This window comes from Poromitra crassiceps (genome assembly GCF_964638095.1).
Source record: "Poromitra crassiceps genome assembly, chromosome: 8".
NCBI classification, from domain to species: domain Eukaryota; kingdom Metazoa; phylum Chordata; class Actinopteri; order Beryciformes; family Melamphaidae; genus Poromitra; species Poromitra crassiceps.
Window position 1 is genome coordinate 15,414,936 of NC_139629.1, and position 18,488 is coordinate 15,433,423.

The 18,488-nt window shown below is 42.1% G+C and overlaps 1 protein-coding gene across 1 annotated transcript; it reads left to right on the plus strand.

Annotated features, from left to right (window-relative positions):
* The first annotated feature begins 244 nt into the window (after nucleotides 1-244).
* Nucleotides 245-17,593, plus strand: prpf4 (pre-mRNA splicing tri-snRNP complex factor PRPF4). The gene is made up of 15 exons (XM_083641913.1): nucleotides 245-285; nucleotides 2,274-2,523; nucleotides 3,250-3,436; nucleotides 3,746-3,833; nucleotides 4,009-4,088; nucleotides 5,446-5,539; nucleotides 7,447-7,541; nucleotides 8,958-9,016; nucleotides 10,357-10,480; nucleotides 11,762-11,851; nucleotides 13,234-13,356; nucleotides 14,566-14,673; nucleotides 14,856-14,974; nucleotides 15,239-15,345; nucleotides 17,320-17,593. Exons 2-15 carry the CDS (start codon nucleotides 2,361-2,363, stop codon nucleotides 17,404-17,406), a joined length of 1,524 nt encoding a protein of 507 aa, XP_083498039.1. The 5' UTR covers nucleotides 245-285; nucleotides 2,274-2,360; the 3' UTR covers nucleotides 17,407-17,593.
* The last annotated feature ends 895 nt before the right edge of the window (nucleotides 17,594-18,488 follow it).

The following is an 18,488-nucleotide window of genomic DNA, read 5'->3' on the forward strand; positions in this document are numbered from 1 at the left end:
TTTGGAGTTAAAATAATTGTTGCAATTGAACTCGGGGAATGTGGAGTATTAGGGCTATCATTTTGAGAGGAAACTGGAAGAATATTGCTTAGTGTCTTTACTGTCTTTAAAGCAGCCTTTAAGCAGCCTTTAGAAGTCGGTTCCGATCCACACTCCATTTCAGAAGGTGGCAGTAATGCACCAAGAGCTGTTTGCCAACCGCCATAAAACACTAAAAGAAGAAGAAGAAGCTGTTTCTGTTTGGATTTCCGGGTCGTGCCGCTGTGGGACGTTTCTGGTTCGTTTGTAAGTTTAAATCAAACATACCCTAATATAATTATATTTTCCTGTAAATAAACATCATGTTTCTCCATACGACTGTAAACATGTTTCTGTTGATTCCGGTGAGGTCCGCGTGGCGCGTGGCGCAGTTTGACGCAGTTGTTGGTGCTCTTTGAGGAGGAAAACACGTGAAAAACTGTTCAGCTAAAGCTAAGCTAACGTTAGCTAAACAGCTAGCTTCTCTCCCTTCTCTTTTCCAGTCTTCTCTACCTTTAATCCACTCCCTCCGTCCCTCCCTGTGGCTGCTCTCTCTCGTTCTCATCATCATTCTTTGCTCATTGGCAGTGTTCATAACACGATAACGTTACTGTATACAGAAATGATAGTTTCTCAACGTGAGGTCCGGGGACCACCAGGGGTCCTTGAAGGGGTTCCAGGTGGTCTCCAGCAAACTGACTGCTGAACTTCACCATTATTTAATTTACAAGAAGTTAACTGGATGGAAGGCAGCCAGAGTGCAGAGTGGGGGAAAACAAGCCTCTCGCTGTTGACTTCAATGTAAAATGGCATTACCAAAAGAATAGGCTATAGAAAAATAACAGAATCAATCTTGTTTATTAATGACACAGACACCATGACATGACAATATTACAACTCGGCCGGCAACAGAATGCGCAAGATACATCGGAAATAATTATTTTAGTTTGACCAATCTAAAATCAAGTGGTTCGCTCTGCTGCTGAACTTGCTGCCAACCACTGTGTGAATCACCGGCAAAATATTTAAATATACTTGGAATGTGTGCTTCTTATTGAAGTATGTGTATGCCGAATTAGAGACAGGCTTACAAGTATCCATAAAACGTCTGCATGTTTCTATAAAAAGTCTCAACTTGTATGTTTAAACCGTAAGTTGCAGACTTCAAACGTGGCCCTGGCCGACAGACAGGTCGATCTAAGCAAAAACTGAAGCTTTGTGGACGGCAGGACTAAAAATATGACAAAACTAGATGGTAATCACCCTATGAGCTTCAAAACTATATTTAGTAGAGTGCTAGACAAGAATAAATGTTCGAAAGTGTGAGAATATCACCACAACATAGTATACGTTTTGGTATAGTTTGTTTCCGCTGAGCTCCATTGGAAAAAGGGCGAGTTTTAACAAACTGCTGTATTTAGTGTTTTTACCAGTTTTAATTACCGAGAGCGAGTGTTAGCCGAGAAGGAAGCCCCGACTATAATTCCGCTCTGTCTGTAGAAGCCTTGTGAACTATGAAAACTGATGGAATCCAAACTTAGAACCAGCTGCTCACCTGTAAACAGTCTTTGGCAGTGGTTTTTAGCGTGTTCTCCTCTCAGGCTTCTCATGGCTAGGGAACTCGAAAAAACAACTATTTTTTATATTTTTCATAAGATGGTGGTTGTTGTAGAATAGAATAATTACTGTTTAGGTGATAGTTTCTCTCTACCTACAATAGGGACAGTCATGGATTTCTGGACTCAATCAAATCTGTCAATAACATATTCTCAGATTTGGGTCTGAGAAATCACATCAAATGGTCTGTGGCTCTAATGTGGAGAATCACTGCTATTATTGAATTAGAATTATTGGAGCATTAATGTGTAAGCATCACTTTAATGTTGCAGCTGGAAAAGCTGGGGTTGAGTTCCACTTTCTATCCTGCTGGGTAGGGTCAGTGAGTACTTGTACTTGTTTTACATGCACACAATAATCAGATAACTGTGAATAATAAGGTAACTGGAAATAACCTGATTTCCGCGTTTACATGCACTTTAGTAAATAGCAGGAACTCACCTCAAAGTGTATTATGAGTGGACATTGACTGCAATGAATAAACCTGCGGATTCAGCAGAAAGCTAGGTGTGTTTATATATATGAATATAATTAATGAATAGTATGAATATATTCCTGCTATTCATTCCAAGTGTAATCTTTGGCAAGTAGTATCATGGTGTCTAACACATTGTGGTTGTGTTTTGTATTTACTATAGAGTAAAATATAGCCACTGGGACGCAGCTGCATCACCACAGCACTCACCGAGAAAAGACAGAAGAAGAAGAAAACCAGAGGAAACAAGATGTCTGACGACGACGACGACATGCGGGCGCCGGCAGTGAAGAAGAGCCGTGTGTACTATGGAAGCCTGGAAGAGAAGGAGCGCGAGCGGCTCGCCAGACGGGATACCGGAAGTGATGCGGTGAAGGCCGGGATCAAAGCGGGCAACATCAACATCTCTGCTGGTCCGTCATGTATTGTTTTTCTCTTTCTCTGTTTCGCTGGTAAAGCTACACAGGCTTTTATTTTGAAGGTTATTACCAGAAGTACTCAGGGATGTGATTTTTCTGGATTAATCAGGAAATCCTGCTCTTATTATTATTATTATCATTATTGTTGTTGTTATTATTGTTATTATTATTATTATATTTACATTTTGCACACACGCCACATCGTGTCGTGCTGTGTCGTGCTTTCCTGCCTTTTTGGCCCATGCCAGTCACATGCCTCAGTACTACTGGCTATTCTAGGGCTTGCACGATGCTTATCTCCCGATTCCATACTATCACGATTGGGTGCCGATTCTTAAAGGGATAGTTGTGATATTTTGTTGTGGGGTTGTATCAGGTACTTGCCGACAGTCCACTGACTACATGTAGTAGAATGCAGCCAGCGCTGTCCCAGTTTGGCGAAATGGAGACTGGCCGCATCAGGCAAGTAATGCTGTCGGCTGAGTGCTGAGTGTCAACAGGGTCAGGAGCAAAAACGTAAAGAACCACAGAAAAAAATTATTTCATCAGTGATACGGGTGTTTCGCTGATGTGACGAAAGTGACGTTGAGGTCTTAAAATACAGTAGATTAGTAGTGAAAAAGTCTTAAAAGGTATTGAATTTAACTTGAGGATTCTTACATACACCTGCTCCCTCTGTCTCTCTCTCTGTCTCTCTCTGTCTCTCTCTCTGTCTCTCAGGTGAGTATATGGAGATGGAAGAGCGAGTGAGTGAGCGACAGCACGATGCTCTACAGGAGTTTGAGCGTCGACGCAAAGCCAGACAGATCACTGTCTCTACTGACGACTCAGAGGTCAAGGCGGGGCTCCGCGCCCTGGGAGAGCCAATCATAGTGTTCGGAGAGGGGCCTGCTGACAGACGAGAGAGGTGATTGGACAAGAGGTTTCCTTACTTTTGTCTGTTTCTTTTTATTATCATTTGTCTGTCTTCAATCATTTTTGTCTTTTTTCATGTATTTTTGTCTTCTCTTTGCCTATTTCATTTTTTGACCACCAAGAGATTTTTTCCCGAGATTTTTTGTGTTTTACAGGTCATTTTATTTGATCTAGTATCTTTTGTTTAGTGTATATGGTGTATATATATTGTTTAAATAAATATTAAATATTCGTTCGGTGGTCACTCTTGAGGGAAGTGAAATAGAAGTTGTAAACTCTTCTCTTTTAAAATTGTCCTAAGGTTGAGGAGTATTCTCTCTGTCGTCGGTCCAGACGCACTGAAGAAGTCGCGGAAAGATGACGAAAAGGCGAAGCGATCTCAAGAAGAGGTGAAGATGAAAAACGAACACGAAAAATAATATAAAAATAGGTTTCAGCCCCTTTGGGGCTTGAACCCCTAAATAACAAATTTAAAACATTTGCCTTATGCTCCTTTTTTCTGTGGTCTCTCTTCTCTTTTCCTATTCGTTGTTATTTTATTTAAAAAAAATCGGACCAATCCAGTGCCAGCAGACGTGGTACCATGAAGGCCCGGTCTCTCTGAAGGAAGCTCGCCTCTGGTTGGCCAAATACTCCTTGCCCAGGTGAGAAACCTTTTTTTCGTCTTTCCTTTTCAAGTCAAAAAGACACGGCCAAAAATGTACATTTAAATCTTTTGGCTGAGCAAATTTGACTTTGAATGGATATAGAAATTTCATATTTTTAACTATTTAAATCCATTAAAATAAGTGCTGAAATCATATTCAAGCAATCAATCAATCAACTTTTATTAGCGGACACATAGTCCATAGAAAGAAAAGACAAACACTTATAACAATTCAAAAGATAGCACTCAGGAGCACAGTAAGAAAAAAACTATAAAAGGCCCTTATACCAACATTTCCACATATTTGACTGGTATCTCTCAGTACTAAAACCCAGGTTGGTCAGCAGCACGATAATGGCATTTTGAGAAACATTCAAACGAAAAATAAACTTGTACATCAAATGTCTCAAGAGCACCTGAAAAGTGTGGACTCCTGCCTTACACTAGCACACTCGTCCACCTGAGTTTTTCCAGCAATATCCTCATACAGTCATAAGCAACCTGAAGTTTGTGAAAGGTTGCTTTTTTATTCACCCACAAGGGGGCAGTATAAATAGGGGTGCAGTATGCCCTAAAAAGAGTCATCTTTACATCATCAGAACACAAGTGGAATTTCCTTACCAACATGTTCGCCTTTGCCTGTACATATAACATACGCTCTCTATACATGGCATCATCATCATCAGACATTTGATCTCTAATGAAATGATCCAGATATTTTGTTTTGTCACAAACAGATAGAGCATGCTCTGACAAATAAAAAGCAGGAAAAGTGAGATCCCTATCCCCCTTTGTTCTATAAATCATAACACTCTTTTTAGCATTGTATTTGACATAAAATGTAACCCCATAGACAGAACAAATTTTCAGTAGCTGTTGAAACCCAGCAGTACTGGGGGGGATTTACATAAGATGGCATACATAAGATGGTTTACCAAGGTATTACCAATTATACCACATGTCCTACAGCATCTTAGATCATCTATATACAGATTGAAGAGAGCTGGAGAGAGTAACCCCTCCTGCTGAACCCCATTGCCAACATCAAAGGGGGTGGAGACTCTATTGCCCCATTTCACCTGCATACTCTGGTTGGCATACCAGTATGCCAGGATACAAATTATGCTGCCAGGCACACCCCTTTGAGTCAATTTCAAGAACAGCTTTTGATGATTGACTATCAAAAGCCGTGGAGGCATCAATAAAAAACAATTAAAACAGAAGAGTTCTGCCTTCTATATGTTTCAACAACTTATTTCAAGGCATAGATACATAAATCAGTACGGTGCTTAGCCTTGAAGCCTTGATATTCACTGCCACTTCTGGACTAACTCCTGCTGTGATTGGTCGGTCAGGGCGATGAGGCGTCTAGAGGCTGCACGCGCTCAACGCGATGTTGCCGATTCAACCAGGACAGTCCGGACACAGGAGCTGCACAAGAACCTGAGGGTGAGGACCAACATTATACATACATTACAACATTCTAAGTTATTAATAATATAATAACTTATAATAATAATAATAATAATAATCGGGATGTATACCAAAGCTGGAGTGCTACTGTATCCCTTGATTTTTTCAGAAAAAAAAAGATTTTCCAGTAATAGCCAATTCCATTAAAACTGGGAAACGGGAATGTGACGGTTGAATGACGTCACACCTGACCCGAGTTGTCGACGTTCCATTTAAACAGTCTGGAAACCAGCCAAAGTTAGCTCTAGCCAGGCTAGCCATTGTTAGCAATAGAGAGCCAAAGTGGAACGTCACTTCCTGCTTCAGCACTGTACCAGAGATGTTCATCCGCCATTTATTTTCCCATACACATTTCGTAAAATGCTTATAAAAATAGTTTTACTTGTTCAAAGCAAATGGTTCATATATAGTTAGAAACGGGATAGATCGCATAACATTTTAACTCAGACCAAAATGTAAAAAAATATTATATATACATTTTATATTAACACATTGACTGCCAGCCGTTTTTTTTTGCTGTAGGTAGCTTCTGCCAAGCCGTTTTTTGAGGATTCTGGCTCATTTTACAAGAGCCGAGGATTCGTTTCAGCTTGGACTTTGTGAACATACAATATCTCAAAAGTACTAATAGAATGTGTACTTTCTCTGTCTAAAAGAGTTAGTTTGTAGAGTTAGTAGTTATGTAAGCATTAGCAGTTGAATACAGCATGGTTTTAGCGTCAGAAAAAATATTCAGAGATAAACGGCTTTTTGTGAAATTGGATAGAACAGTCACTTTAACCATTCATTTTTGGCTCTCTCTCTCTCTCTCTCCCTCCCCCTCTCGCTCTCTCTCTCTCTCTCCCTCCCTCTCGCTCTCCCTCCCTCTCGCTCTCCCTCCCTCTCTCTCTCTCTCTCTCTCTCTCTCTCTCTCCCTCCCTCTCGCTCTCCCTCCCTCTCTCTCTCTCTCCCTCCCTCTCGGGAGGGAGACGCACTAGGTTTAATCCTAGTGAGAGGGGGAGAGGGAGAGAGAGAGAGAGAGAGAGAGAGGGAGGGAGGGAGAGAGAGAGAGCGAGAGAGAGAGAGAGGGAGAGAGCGAGAGGGAGGGTTGCTTCAACTCCTCCCTCCGTGGGCGTTTTTCTTGGCTGCAGCGCCGTGTAACAAGCACTTTCCTACCTGTGCAAATTCACTTTCTCATACTCTCGACCTCTCAAATAAATTTCTGAATAGAAATTAAATTACCGGTACTCTAAATTAGAGCGAAAAAGAAACAAAAAAGAATGGGTTGAAAATCCCATTCTAAAAGCCTTTTATGGCTGTTTCCAATTTGGTGCTATTTTGCAAGGCAAAATGCCCTGCTGCTTGTCACCAGCCTCACTGCCCCGCTGCCGCTGTGCCTGGCTGTGCCTGTCTGCGTGGCCGCTCCCCGAGGAAGCCCGGCTGGACTCGCCCGCCTCCCGGAGCCCTGGCCGAGAGCTCCGATGAAGCCCCTGCGACTCTGGTCATATTTACGCTGCGTGCCTCAAAGTGTGCTCCATCCGCAATCCACGATGCAAGTTTGCAATCCGCACCGCCAGCAATCAACGCGAAAACGAAAGCGCCTCCGCCAATCCATTTTCATGAGAATGGAAATGGATCACACTGCTTTTTGCTTGCCTTCCTACTTCCTTGTCGCCACTTAGTGGGTCGGTGGAATGGGTTGTACACGTTGTACACGTCCAATACTTATATAAGATATGTAAAAGGGTTAGATGCACAACCCCCCGTTAAAAAAAAAAAATCGATGCCAAAAACGTGTTTACACGTTGTTGGCAGTCAACAGCTGGATTCTGAAAACGTGTTTACACGTTGTTGGCAGTGAATGTGTTAATCAAAATTTGATCTGAATTGTTCTTCATTGGTAGAACCTCAACAACTTTTGCAGCCAGATCGGCGACGACCGGCCAATCAGCTACTGCCATTTCAGCCCCGACTCCAAGATGCTGGCTACCGCTTCCTGGTGAGCTGGCTCGGCCCCCTTTTGCATCAGCATAAACAATTAGAAACCAGTGTCTTAGCATTAGCTTTGTAATGTACTAAAAGCAATGCAGAGTAAAGGTTCTTGCACACAGAGTCCGAATTGTTCGCTGCGTTTTTTTAATCCGTCATCCGAAAAAAACACGTCACGCACAGATACCTTGCACACTGAGTCCGATGCGTTAATTATCCAATATTCGTTGCGAAGATTCGCAACGAAAAGAAAACTACCGCGATCCTATTGATCCACAACTGGCAGTGTGTCTGTGTGGCTCTCTGTCTCTCTCCTCCCCCCCCCCTTCCCCATACACACACACACACACACACACACACACACACACACACACACACACACACACACCGCGTCCCGCATTCCAAGCTGGTCTGCAATCACCCGGCACATTCTGTCTTTTAATTCCGAATCTCTGTATTCCTGCTTTGCCATAAAATGCTTTGTGCTGGGAGACGAACTGAATTAACTTCTCAGATGCCATTTTTCATTGTGAATAGCAACACTACGGCAGCTCTGGGTGGTCAAACACCTGTCAAAACGATTTCATGGATGCGGAAAAACGCAGAAAATCGAACCTCGTCCGAAAACTTAAATGACGGACGTAATTGTCGGACTCGGTGTGTCAATGATGATTGACACAAATGAGGTCGTATTTTTATTTTTTTCGTGCGTCAATTTCGGACGAAAAAACGGACTCTATGTGCAAGGACCTTTAGCGTTAGGATAAAATGGATAGGAAGTACTTTTTTTACAGTGTTGTGGGCGAGAGACATTGTCTTGTCATAGAGAGAGACAAATACTTTTTATAGTGTAAACATTGTAGGGTGAGACATTGACTTAGAATGCAGAGAGAGAGAGAAAAAGTATTGTGTTGAAATTACTTTAAAAAGTTTGCATCAAGAGACTAATATAGTTCGTATTAGCATTGCAGCATAATGCTAGTTAGCATTGGAATACAAACATGGGAAACACTATTGATATTGATGATGATCTTTTTTTATGCTAAGTTTAGAATGGGGGGGATTCGGAGTGCTCTGAAATAAAAATCTGTAACCCTCCTGTGACCATAATATATTCTTCCAAAGAAAAATATATTTTGGTCACTAGATGGAACGTGTGGTCTACTACGTTGTCTATGTTGGCCCCCCCCGAAGTCATTGGAAAAAATTGATTGGCCCTCGCCAACAAATGTTATAGCCTACTATTTTCACTGGCAAAACAGTGTCGATAACAATGTTGTCATTGTCAATAAAATCATAGGCAGCGCGTCACGCATTTGACAAAATTAAATTAGGCAAAGCACACAAACGGCTCAACTTGGACTATGAGATGAAATATAAAATTAGGATCAATGCATTATTAATGCTAACATGCAAACTGTTGCAGGAGCGGTCTGTGCAAGCTGTGGTCTGTCCCAGACTGCAGCCTGATTCGCACGTTAAGAGGTGAGTGGAGCCTCTTCATTCTTTACCTTCAAGCTGATTGTTTATTTTAAATTGTCTTTTGTCAGCTTCCTTTTGTGCTTAAATGTATTAATATTGTTTTTTTTCCCCCTGTTAGCTGCAAAAGATATATATTTGTATTGGAGACATTTATATGTGAGGGGCTGATACCCTAGGCTTGCCCGCTGCGCAGACTTGCTGCACACAGCTCGGCTGCTACATGGACTCGCCTCATCTGCTCTATCGGCATGAGCAGCGCACAATCACCTGCCCCATTGGCATGCCACAATTGCCAACTTCGCACTATATATGCCCCAACTTCGCACTATACTGTATATGCCCACAAGCAGAACCAAAAGACATGAACTCTCTTTTCTTCCTCGCGCCCTTAAACTGTTTTATAAATTATTTTATCTTATTTCGCTTATTTAAATTGCCCTTCAGGCTTTATGTTGCTAAATTCATAGATATTATCTATGATGATTAATCACTGTAAAGTTTTGACACATTTCAGGATCACTGTTTAAAAACTGTTTTTATACTGTTGTACCCTGCCTAGTCAAATTTTAATAAATTAAACTATAAAACTATCATCCGATGACATCACTGTCACTGATGATGTCACAATGCTTATGACCACACTGATGATGTCACAATGCTTACATTGGTATTTCGACCCACATGTAGGCGGAGGTCATTTTTCAGTTTTTTACAGATTATGAAAGTGCAGATTGTAAACTTTCAAATGATGGTGTGTGCGCTTATTTGAATGGTCACACTCCTAAAAGCCACATTCAGAGATAACGGCCCTCAAAGTTGGAGAAGCTTTTCACACCTAGGCAGCCAGGTAAGGGGGGGCTGGACAACAACAGCTACATTTTATGTGGAATGGATAGTTCAGAACCTAAACTTGTGTATTAATGGAAAAAACAAAAAACATGTTTTCAAAAAGGAAGCTATTTTATCATTTTCTGGGAATTACAATTTGCCTACCCTTCCTCTGGGGTGTGTCACAATAAAGTGCCTATGACATCATCAGTGATGTCATAAGATGAATTTGATCAATAATGATGTCACTGATGATGTCATAGACATTGTGACATCATTAGTGGGACAAAAATGGAAACTGAGTCTACTTGCTCCCTTTTATGTAAAAGGAAGGATATTTTTTTAAATCATCCTTTTAATGTAACTAGGCATCTCGCCCGCCCTGCAGCTCGCCGAGCTGGCCCTGCAGCTCGCATACGCAGCTTGGCCGCTGCGCGCCCTTGCCCACAGCTCGGCTGCTACGTGGCCTCTTTATTAAGTCCCCCCCTCTCCCCTGCTCTCTGATTGCCTGACAGGTCACAGCACGCACGTTGGATCGGTGGTTTTTCGGCCAGCGGCCGGCGTTTCTCTCGACCAATCAGACGTCAGTCTAGCTTCCTGCGCTGCAGACGGGTCTGTCAAGCTGTGGAACCTGGTGAGGTGAGTAGAGACGCAAAAGGAAGGAAAGAAACAGGAAGGAATTAAGATGAGGAGAAATGGAGGGATGGAAAGAAAAGAAATGAGGAGAGAAGATGAGGACAGGCAGAGGAGGAGGGAAGATGAGGAGGGAAGAGGAGGAGGGAAGATGAGGAGGGAAGGGAATAAGCAGACAAGGAAGAAAGGAGGGAAGGAAAAAAGAAAGGGAAGGAAGATGTACCACATTCAAAACAACTCAGAAGTTTCAATTCGGAGACTTCCAAAATTGGATGGTCAGCTAACTTTCGTCATCTCTGAGCTACTGGTGCTTGACAGCTAGCGAACACAGTCTATCTAGCTCAGTGGTAGCCGAGCCGGAGCCGATGCTCAAAATTGTAAACTGCAGTACATCCTCGCAACCACTGAGCACCGACCCAATACATCCGGCGCTGTTGAGCAGTTGAACCCGAAATGAAACAGCCAAAGAAGTCTGTGTTTAAGCTTAAACTTTGGCACTGGCATGTGAATAAGGGCTTGGTATTGGAAACTACGTACTATTTGGGAATACCATGGCACCCAAATCTTGGATAACAATAATTGTCTCGGAGGTGGGTACAGTTTTATTGTGATTGATAACATGTATGTCGCGTGCAGCCATTTAGCCGATCTTGCAGTGGATCTTGCAGTGGATCTTGCAGTGGATATAGGGGCTAACGTTACGTAGCTCTCCTAGCTAACGTCGTTAGCTGCCTGCTATAGTCAATACACTGCTGATACGTAACGTTGCATACCCAAATGCCAGCTGATCTGAAGGCAGAAATCTCTCTGATTGGGTTCTTAGCAGTGAAAAATCATCTTTATGTCTGTCTCAGTGGCCTCCGTGTCCGCTCAAAACAGCAGTGAGTTAGCTCACCTCTTCTCTCCTTCTCTACGTCACGCGAGTGCTCTGGTCGCTCCACCCAGTTTCACAACAGCTCCAGACAGGAGCGCTTGTTTTATGTTCAGGTGGGAGGAGCACAATTGAAGACACATTTATTAATAATAATAATTAATATTGTCCAAACTGCACAAAAACAGTGCTCTGCACTCAGTCCACCCAAGCTAAACGCACTCCGCAAGTTTGAAGTCCATCAGACCAATGGTTCTCGAGATACCCGAAGGACAGACGGACAGAGAGAGAGACACTGCTGTCATTATAGTGTACATACAGTATATGCAAGATGAAATGAAGAAAAACAAGTTGATTTCTTCCTCTGGTCTTTCTGCTATGTGACTGGTGTGTGACTTCCTTTTTGGTTTCCATAGCGACGAGCCTGTAGCGGACATAGAGGGACACAGTCAGCGTGTGTCTCGCGTTGCCTGGCATCCTTCTGGAAGGTTCCTGGGCACCAGCTGGTAACACATCATTTCTATTTTCTTTATAATTAATATTCATGTTGTGACTAGGGATGCAGCGGTTTCCTTTTCGAAGGTATACCACGGTTTTAAAAACTCCCAGTATCAAAACCCCTAAGCCTTGCTGTCATACCTTCCCCACGGTATCAGCTGTTTCCCGAGAGAAAGTGGCCAGGTTGCTTACAGAGTGCAGCTTACACAAGGCACACCAAAGGGCAAGCCAAAATCTCAAGGCACACCTGTATTCATATCCATGTAAAATAGTCTGTAAATGCTTTTTATCTACTTAACAAATGTATTTACTTAACAAAATAATTAAATAATTGATTTGAAACTTTGTAAAATTACACCAAAGCAGCAACAATTAATTTGTTTAATCAATTGATTGATTTAATCAATCCAAAATTGTTTACGCGGAATATCAGAGCAATTTACATTGTTATTCCTGTCCGTCTCTGACCTATTCTCCCTACCTTTCCATCCACTTATTACTCTGCCATCTCTGTTGTCTGACCAACTGACAATAGGCTGCTAGTTGACACTCTTCATTGAATGCAGTTCTTATCATCATGCTTCATTATTTGTTTTCATGGGGGTGGTTTGGGGTAGGGATGTTAACGATCAACTGTTAGTCGATTAACCGCCGTTAAGAATGTAACCGATTAAAATTAATTCACTGTTTTGACCGACAACATTGTTACTTTGTCTCACTTCAATCTCCAGAGCTCACACTGTGTTAACTTTTATACCAGTCCAGCAGAGGGCGTACCTCACCCAGCTGGCGCATGCAACATAAGGAGTGGTCATGTGAGAAGGGTGTCATGTGAGGATTGGAAGTAGGAAATAGGCTAGATTGAGGAAACAAACAGATGGAAAAATTAACATGCTCGCGCTAGCAAGAGCAAAACGCAGTCCAGTGTGGCAGCATTACACACTAAAAGACGAAAATGCTGAATGTAAAAATATTGTGACGCCGTTCTCAAATACAACTCCACAGTACCTCCTCAATGATGGTTGCTGTGCAAGGCGAAAGTGGAACATCGTCCTCCCAGCAAACTATTGCATCTGTTTTAGCCAAGTGATGTGTGTGCGTATTAAATAACACAGAAGCTTTGCTTTATGGTGGAAAAGGAGATGCTGCCATTAAGCGTGGTGAGCGGCTGAAGTTCATTGAACCAGGTTATCACGTCCCCTCGAAACGCACAATAACTACCCGTGTCGAGAAGCGGTACAAGAAACACAAGGACGGGCTTAAGGAGCAGCTACTTTCAGCTGACAAGGTGGCTATAACAGCTGACTGTTGCGGTGCCATTTGGACTGTATGAAGGTATTATTAACCTCTAGATTGTTATTTATTTTGGGGGGATTTGTTTTCTTTTCAGCTATGATAACTCGTGGCGTCTTTGGGACCTTGAGGCTCAGGAGGAGATCCTGCACCAGGAAGGTCACAGCAAGGGCGTGCACGACCTGCACTTCCACCCTGACGGCTCATTGGCTGCCACCGGGTATGTCACACTGCAGCACTTTAGCTAGTAGTACACACTTTGTAGTAGTAGTAGTAGTACGAACATAAAATCTGACAGTTTTATTGGGGGAAAAACGTAAAAGTGGGAGAAATGTTATTTTTTACTATCCTAAGTTGCAGGATACGCTCTTTGTAGTTTCTAAATTAGTACGCCGTACTGTTTTTAGTAGTTTAAATTAGGGATGGTCCGATTCGATACTCGGTATCGGTATCTGAGCCGATCCAGTCAAAATCACTGGATCGATATCTGAGGGGGGGGAAGAGGTAGAATCTGATCTGATCCATTAGCCTAAACTATCATGTAAAATGCACGCCGCCTTCTCGCGGGGAACAGAGATACGAACGCATCAACGCGAGCAGCACAGCAGCAGCAACTTTTTCTGGATCATTTCTGGACTTCCCTGATCTAAAGTTATTGATCATTTGGATACATGAAACTGTTTTGAAATGATAAATCTCTAAACTCTTAATGAAACACACCGACACTAAATGAACTGGTCAATTACTACTACTACTACTACCACTACGTACCACTACTACTACTACTGCTACTACTACTAGCTTTAACCCCGTCAGATCACCAGCTCTCACCCAAACTTGGCGCACTTGTGCACATATCAACTAAATGTGCTCTATTTGGTTTCTATATCTCACATTTAACCCCCAGGTCACTTGATCTCAAACAAACTTTGTGCACATATCAACTCTGACTAAATGTGCACTATTTTGTGTCTATATCTCAAATTTAACCCCGAGGTCACCGGATCCCAACCAAACCCGATGCACTTTTACACATACCAACTCTGATTAAATGTGCACTATTTGGTGTCTATATCTCACATTTAACCCCCAAGTCACCGGATCTCAAACCAAACTTGGTGCACATATCAACTCTGACTAAATGTGCACTATTCTGTGTCAATATCTCACATGTAATCGCCATGTCACCAGATCTCAACCAAACTTGGTGCACATATCAACTCTGACTAAATGTGCACTATTTGGTGTCTATATCTCACATATCCCTCAGGTCACCAGATGCTTGGACGCCGTTTGCGGCTATATTTATTATTGTTGTTGTTGTTGTTTTTGTTGTTATTATTGTTATTATTATTATTGTTATTATTATCCAATTAACTCATCCACTCCTGTGTTTGCTCCCTCCATTTCTCCTGTCTGGACCAATCAGAGGGCTGGACTCGTTTGGCAGGGTGTGGGACCTGCGGACCGGCCGCTGTGTCATGTTCCTGGAGGGACACCTGAAGGAGATCTACAGCCTGGATTTCTCTCCTAACGGGTACCCTAACGAGCACCCGGCCTTACGAGCAATGCTTTTTGCCAGCTCATTGGTTAGCCAGTAAAATGAGTTTGAGCTAACTAGATGTTTCGTTTTCTCTCATTACTCTCATGTCTTTCTGCCTCGTCGTTGTTTCCTCTTCCTGTGGAATGACATCGCTTCCTGTCTGTGTGTCTCCTCAGCTTCCTGCTGGCGACAGGAAGTGGTGATCACACCTGTAAGGTGTGGGACCTGCGGTACAGGAAGTGCCTGTACACAGTCCCCGCCCACCAGAACCTGCTGTCCGCTGTGAGGTTCCAACGTAAGATAAGCCCCACCCACTCTTTCTCTTGTCTGTTGTTTCCTTTCCTAAGCTCCACCCACCTTACTTACACCTTACTCTGCCTCCCTCTCTCTCCCCTGTCTCCCTCCCTCTCTCTGTCTCTCTCCCTCTCTCTGTCTCTCTCCCTGCATTCTTCTCTCTGTCTCTCTCCCTCTCTCTGTCTCTCTCCCTCTGTCTGTCTCTCTCCCTGCATTCTTCTCTGTCTCTCTCCCTCTCTCTCTCTCCCTGCCCCTCTCTCTGTAGCGACAGATGGTCACTTCCTGTTGACGGGGGCGTACGACAGCACAGCGAAGGTGTGGAGTCAGCCCGGCTTTACGCCGCTCAAGACGCTTGCTGGACATGAGGGGAAGGTAAACGCGCTCTGATTGGTCTGTTTGATAAGGACACCTTATTTGGGGATGAAGAATGCTGTCACACTGTCGATGTCATGACAACTGACGTGGACATGAAGTAAACTGTAGGAATTTTTACGACGGTTATCATTAAGTGTCAGTTGGTTGTTAATGACACTTTCAGAGTTGTGTTCTCTATAATAGGGCCATATGAATTCCACAATGAAGAAAAAAACTGAATCATGGAATTTGGTTGTAAAAATTGAATCAACTGTAAAACATGGAATATTGCAGTTTTTCCATAATTTGGCTGAAATTGATCAAATTAATTATCAAAATCAGAAGTAGATTAATTATTTTAGTACCCTAAATGGTTTTAGAATTGTAAAATAGGCTCCCAATCTCCCAACCTTCCCAACCTTTTCCAACTCATGAACCACTTGAAAATCTCAAAAATGTTGGCGGCCCACATCCAACCGTAAACTGTACGGAGGCCAAATAATGCATTCTCACATAACTTTTATTTTTATTTAACTGTTTTCTTTTTCAATTCTTCTTGAAACAAAACAAGAACAAGACAAACGAACAAGCTCAGACACAGGAAAGGAAAGAAAACCATACATGTAACATCAACACTCAATATTACAACTTTGTAATGTGGTGCTACCAGCTGCATAGGGTGCTTACGGTATATGCTTCTAAGAGATGTTGTGTATGGGGTCCCATGCAAGAGGTGAATGAGGAACCAGCCGGGCAAGTCACCCGCTGACCCTAACCTCATCGAGATAGGCTAGAAACGGGTCCCAAATAGTTAGAAATGTTTTAAGTGAGTTCCTTAGGGACCTGAGTCTCTCCATCCTTATAACTAGCCTGGGTAAACCCAGCCCCCAGTGACCTGCTCTCAGGCTTACCCTGCTTACAGTCACAAGAGAGCAGGTCACGTGGCGGCTGGGTTCACCCAGGCTACCTTATAACAGAGATCATATCTGTCAACCACAATTGGAAAGAGGATGAAGAGGGGGATTTCCATTCCTTCAGAATGAGTTTTTGGCAACAGTTGTCCCCAGTGTCAGAGACTGCTGTACAGCTGTAGGGAAGTCCAGAGAGATCTCCAAGCAGCCGAAGATGGCGAGTTTTGCCTTTGGCTGAAGGGTTATTTTGTAGGCCTTAGAGTACACAACCTCCCTCTTCTCGTAGCTGTTGTAACCATATACAGAAGATGAAAACTAACCTGCACCCCAGTCCCATCCACCAGTTTGTGCAGACTCTGGTCTGAAAAATGGCACCAAATCTGGGGTGCTTTGGCCTCACTATAACCGGTAGGAGGTGGAGACATCTTCACTATATCTAGTGTCTTCACTCTTTGAAAATGAGCCTGCTACAGCCTCTGAAAGAGTTCAACTGGGGGGGACATACAACTGAGGGGGCAAAGCCCCCACTAGCCCCCCGTGGCGCCGGGTCTGTCTGTTACTTGTTGGCTCTCTAAATGGATAATCTGTATACTCATCGACATATGTATATGCATCAGTATAAATCATATGTATAGGTTACAATATTCAGATATTTACTTTCAATATGTATTGGCATAGTTATATCAACTCATCATTTATTCAATTTTGTTATATTTATTTAAAAATTAAATCCTTCACCTATTTTACTTGATTTAAGTAGATGATATTTGTATATTCCTTTCTTTCATCCCTTTTTGTTCATTATTTATTTATTTTTTACTAGTCTTGTATTTGACGTAAAACCCTGTTAAATGTTGCTTCCTATCTTTCACGTCAAGACAATAAATAATTGTTCACTATTTTTTAAAGGGTTCTCAACATATTTTTAAATTGTTTTAAAATATAAAATATTGTTATTTTATAGAAGTAGATAATTTAATATATATTTAAATTGGTATATTATTTTTAATTGGTTTTCGTTTAATTAAAATAAATTTTATCCAAATTTTTAAATACATATTTTTTGTGTCTTTTCTCTCAGGTGATGGGTGTTGATGTTTCACCCGACGGAAAGCTGATCGCCACGTGTTCCTATGACCGAACCTTCAAACTCTGGCTGTCCGAATGACCAAGAAAAATAAACGGAAGAAAATTCCACTTTTTTCAACTGGAACTAAAATGGGGGGGAAACAACAACCTAGACTTTCATTTACAGTCAAAAACAAAGTTTCATAATGTTCTAAAATGTATAGGTGTTCAATTTGATTCAATTATGTTTTTGTAATCCCGTTTTTTGTAATAAAATGTATCTTCTTGTTGAAACCTGACTTTGGCGTGTGTGTGTGTGTGTGTGTGTGTGTGTGTGTGTGTCGGCCTTTGGGGGATCAAAGAACGTATAATTTATCAAGTGTCATTGCCCAAGGTGGGCTCTGTTCGTGACACTTCTCAGGAACAAACATCTAGGATAAACACAAGGCATAGACTTACTTCCATTGTGGTCCTTGGTCTCAGACATCTCTGATCATGTGAAGGCAGCTTCATAGTTTTTTCTTTGTATTAGTCTATTTGTATTTAATTATATTAAAATGTGTTCACCGTTTTAACAATGACATTTTTATTTAAAAACATTTATTTACAGGGGTGCCTTGAGAGCAAGCTCTCATTTGCAAGGACGCCCTGTTAAAGTGCATAGATATTTACAAAAAAAGCTACAAAATGATAGTATAAGTAACAAGATAAGATGATAAAAAAAGGCATTAAGAAAAACAAGAGCAATGTAATGTAACTTCAAGAAGTACTCTGAACGACTCTATAGAGACCAGCCACTCCACCTTTACCGAGTCCTGGAGCCTGTTGATATCAATTGCTATAGAGAAAATTTAAGTAAAAGTTCTTAAATTCCATTCTACAACATAAATATTCAATTTCTTCCATAATCCATAAATATTTATTTTAATATACAGTAGGCTATTATTGATGGAAGCCCGTTCCTGGCCATGACTTACGTCATCATTATGACTGACCTAGTGTCTCACACAGGGTGTGTGTGTGGAAACAGGCTCCATAAAGAGCTCATTATGACTAAACAACACGAGCTGAGCAGGCCAGGCCAGGCCCCCACCCCTAGAGACGCATCGGTTTCTGTCAAACCGGTTCAGACAGAAGGGAGAGGGATTGGTTGAGCAGGTTCACTTTTTATTTCGAGAGAAT

Coding starts and splice junctions, on each gene's coding strand:
- prpf4 (XM_083641913.1), top strand. CDS start 2,361: ATGTCTGACGACGACGACGACATGCGGGCGCCGGCAGTGAAGAAGAGC. Junction 9,017..10,356: donor CCTGATTCGCACGTTAAGAG/GTGAGTGGAGCC, acceptor ATTGCCTGACAG/GTCACAGCACGCACGTTGGA. Junction 14,975..15,238: donor GTCCGCTGTGAGGTTCCAAC/GTAAGATAAGCC, acceptor CTCTCTCTGTAG/CGACAGATGGTCACTTCCTG.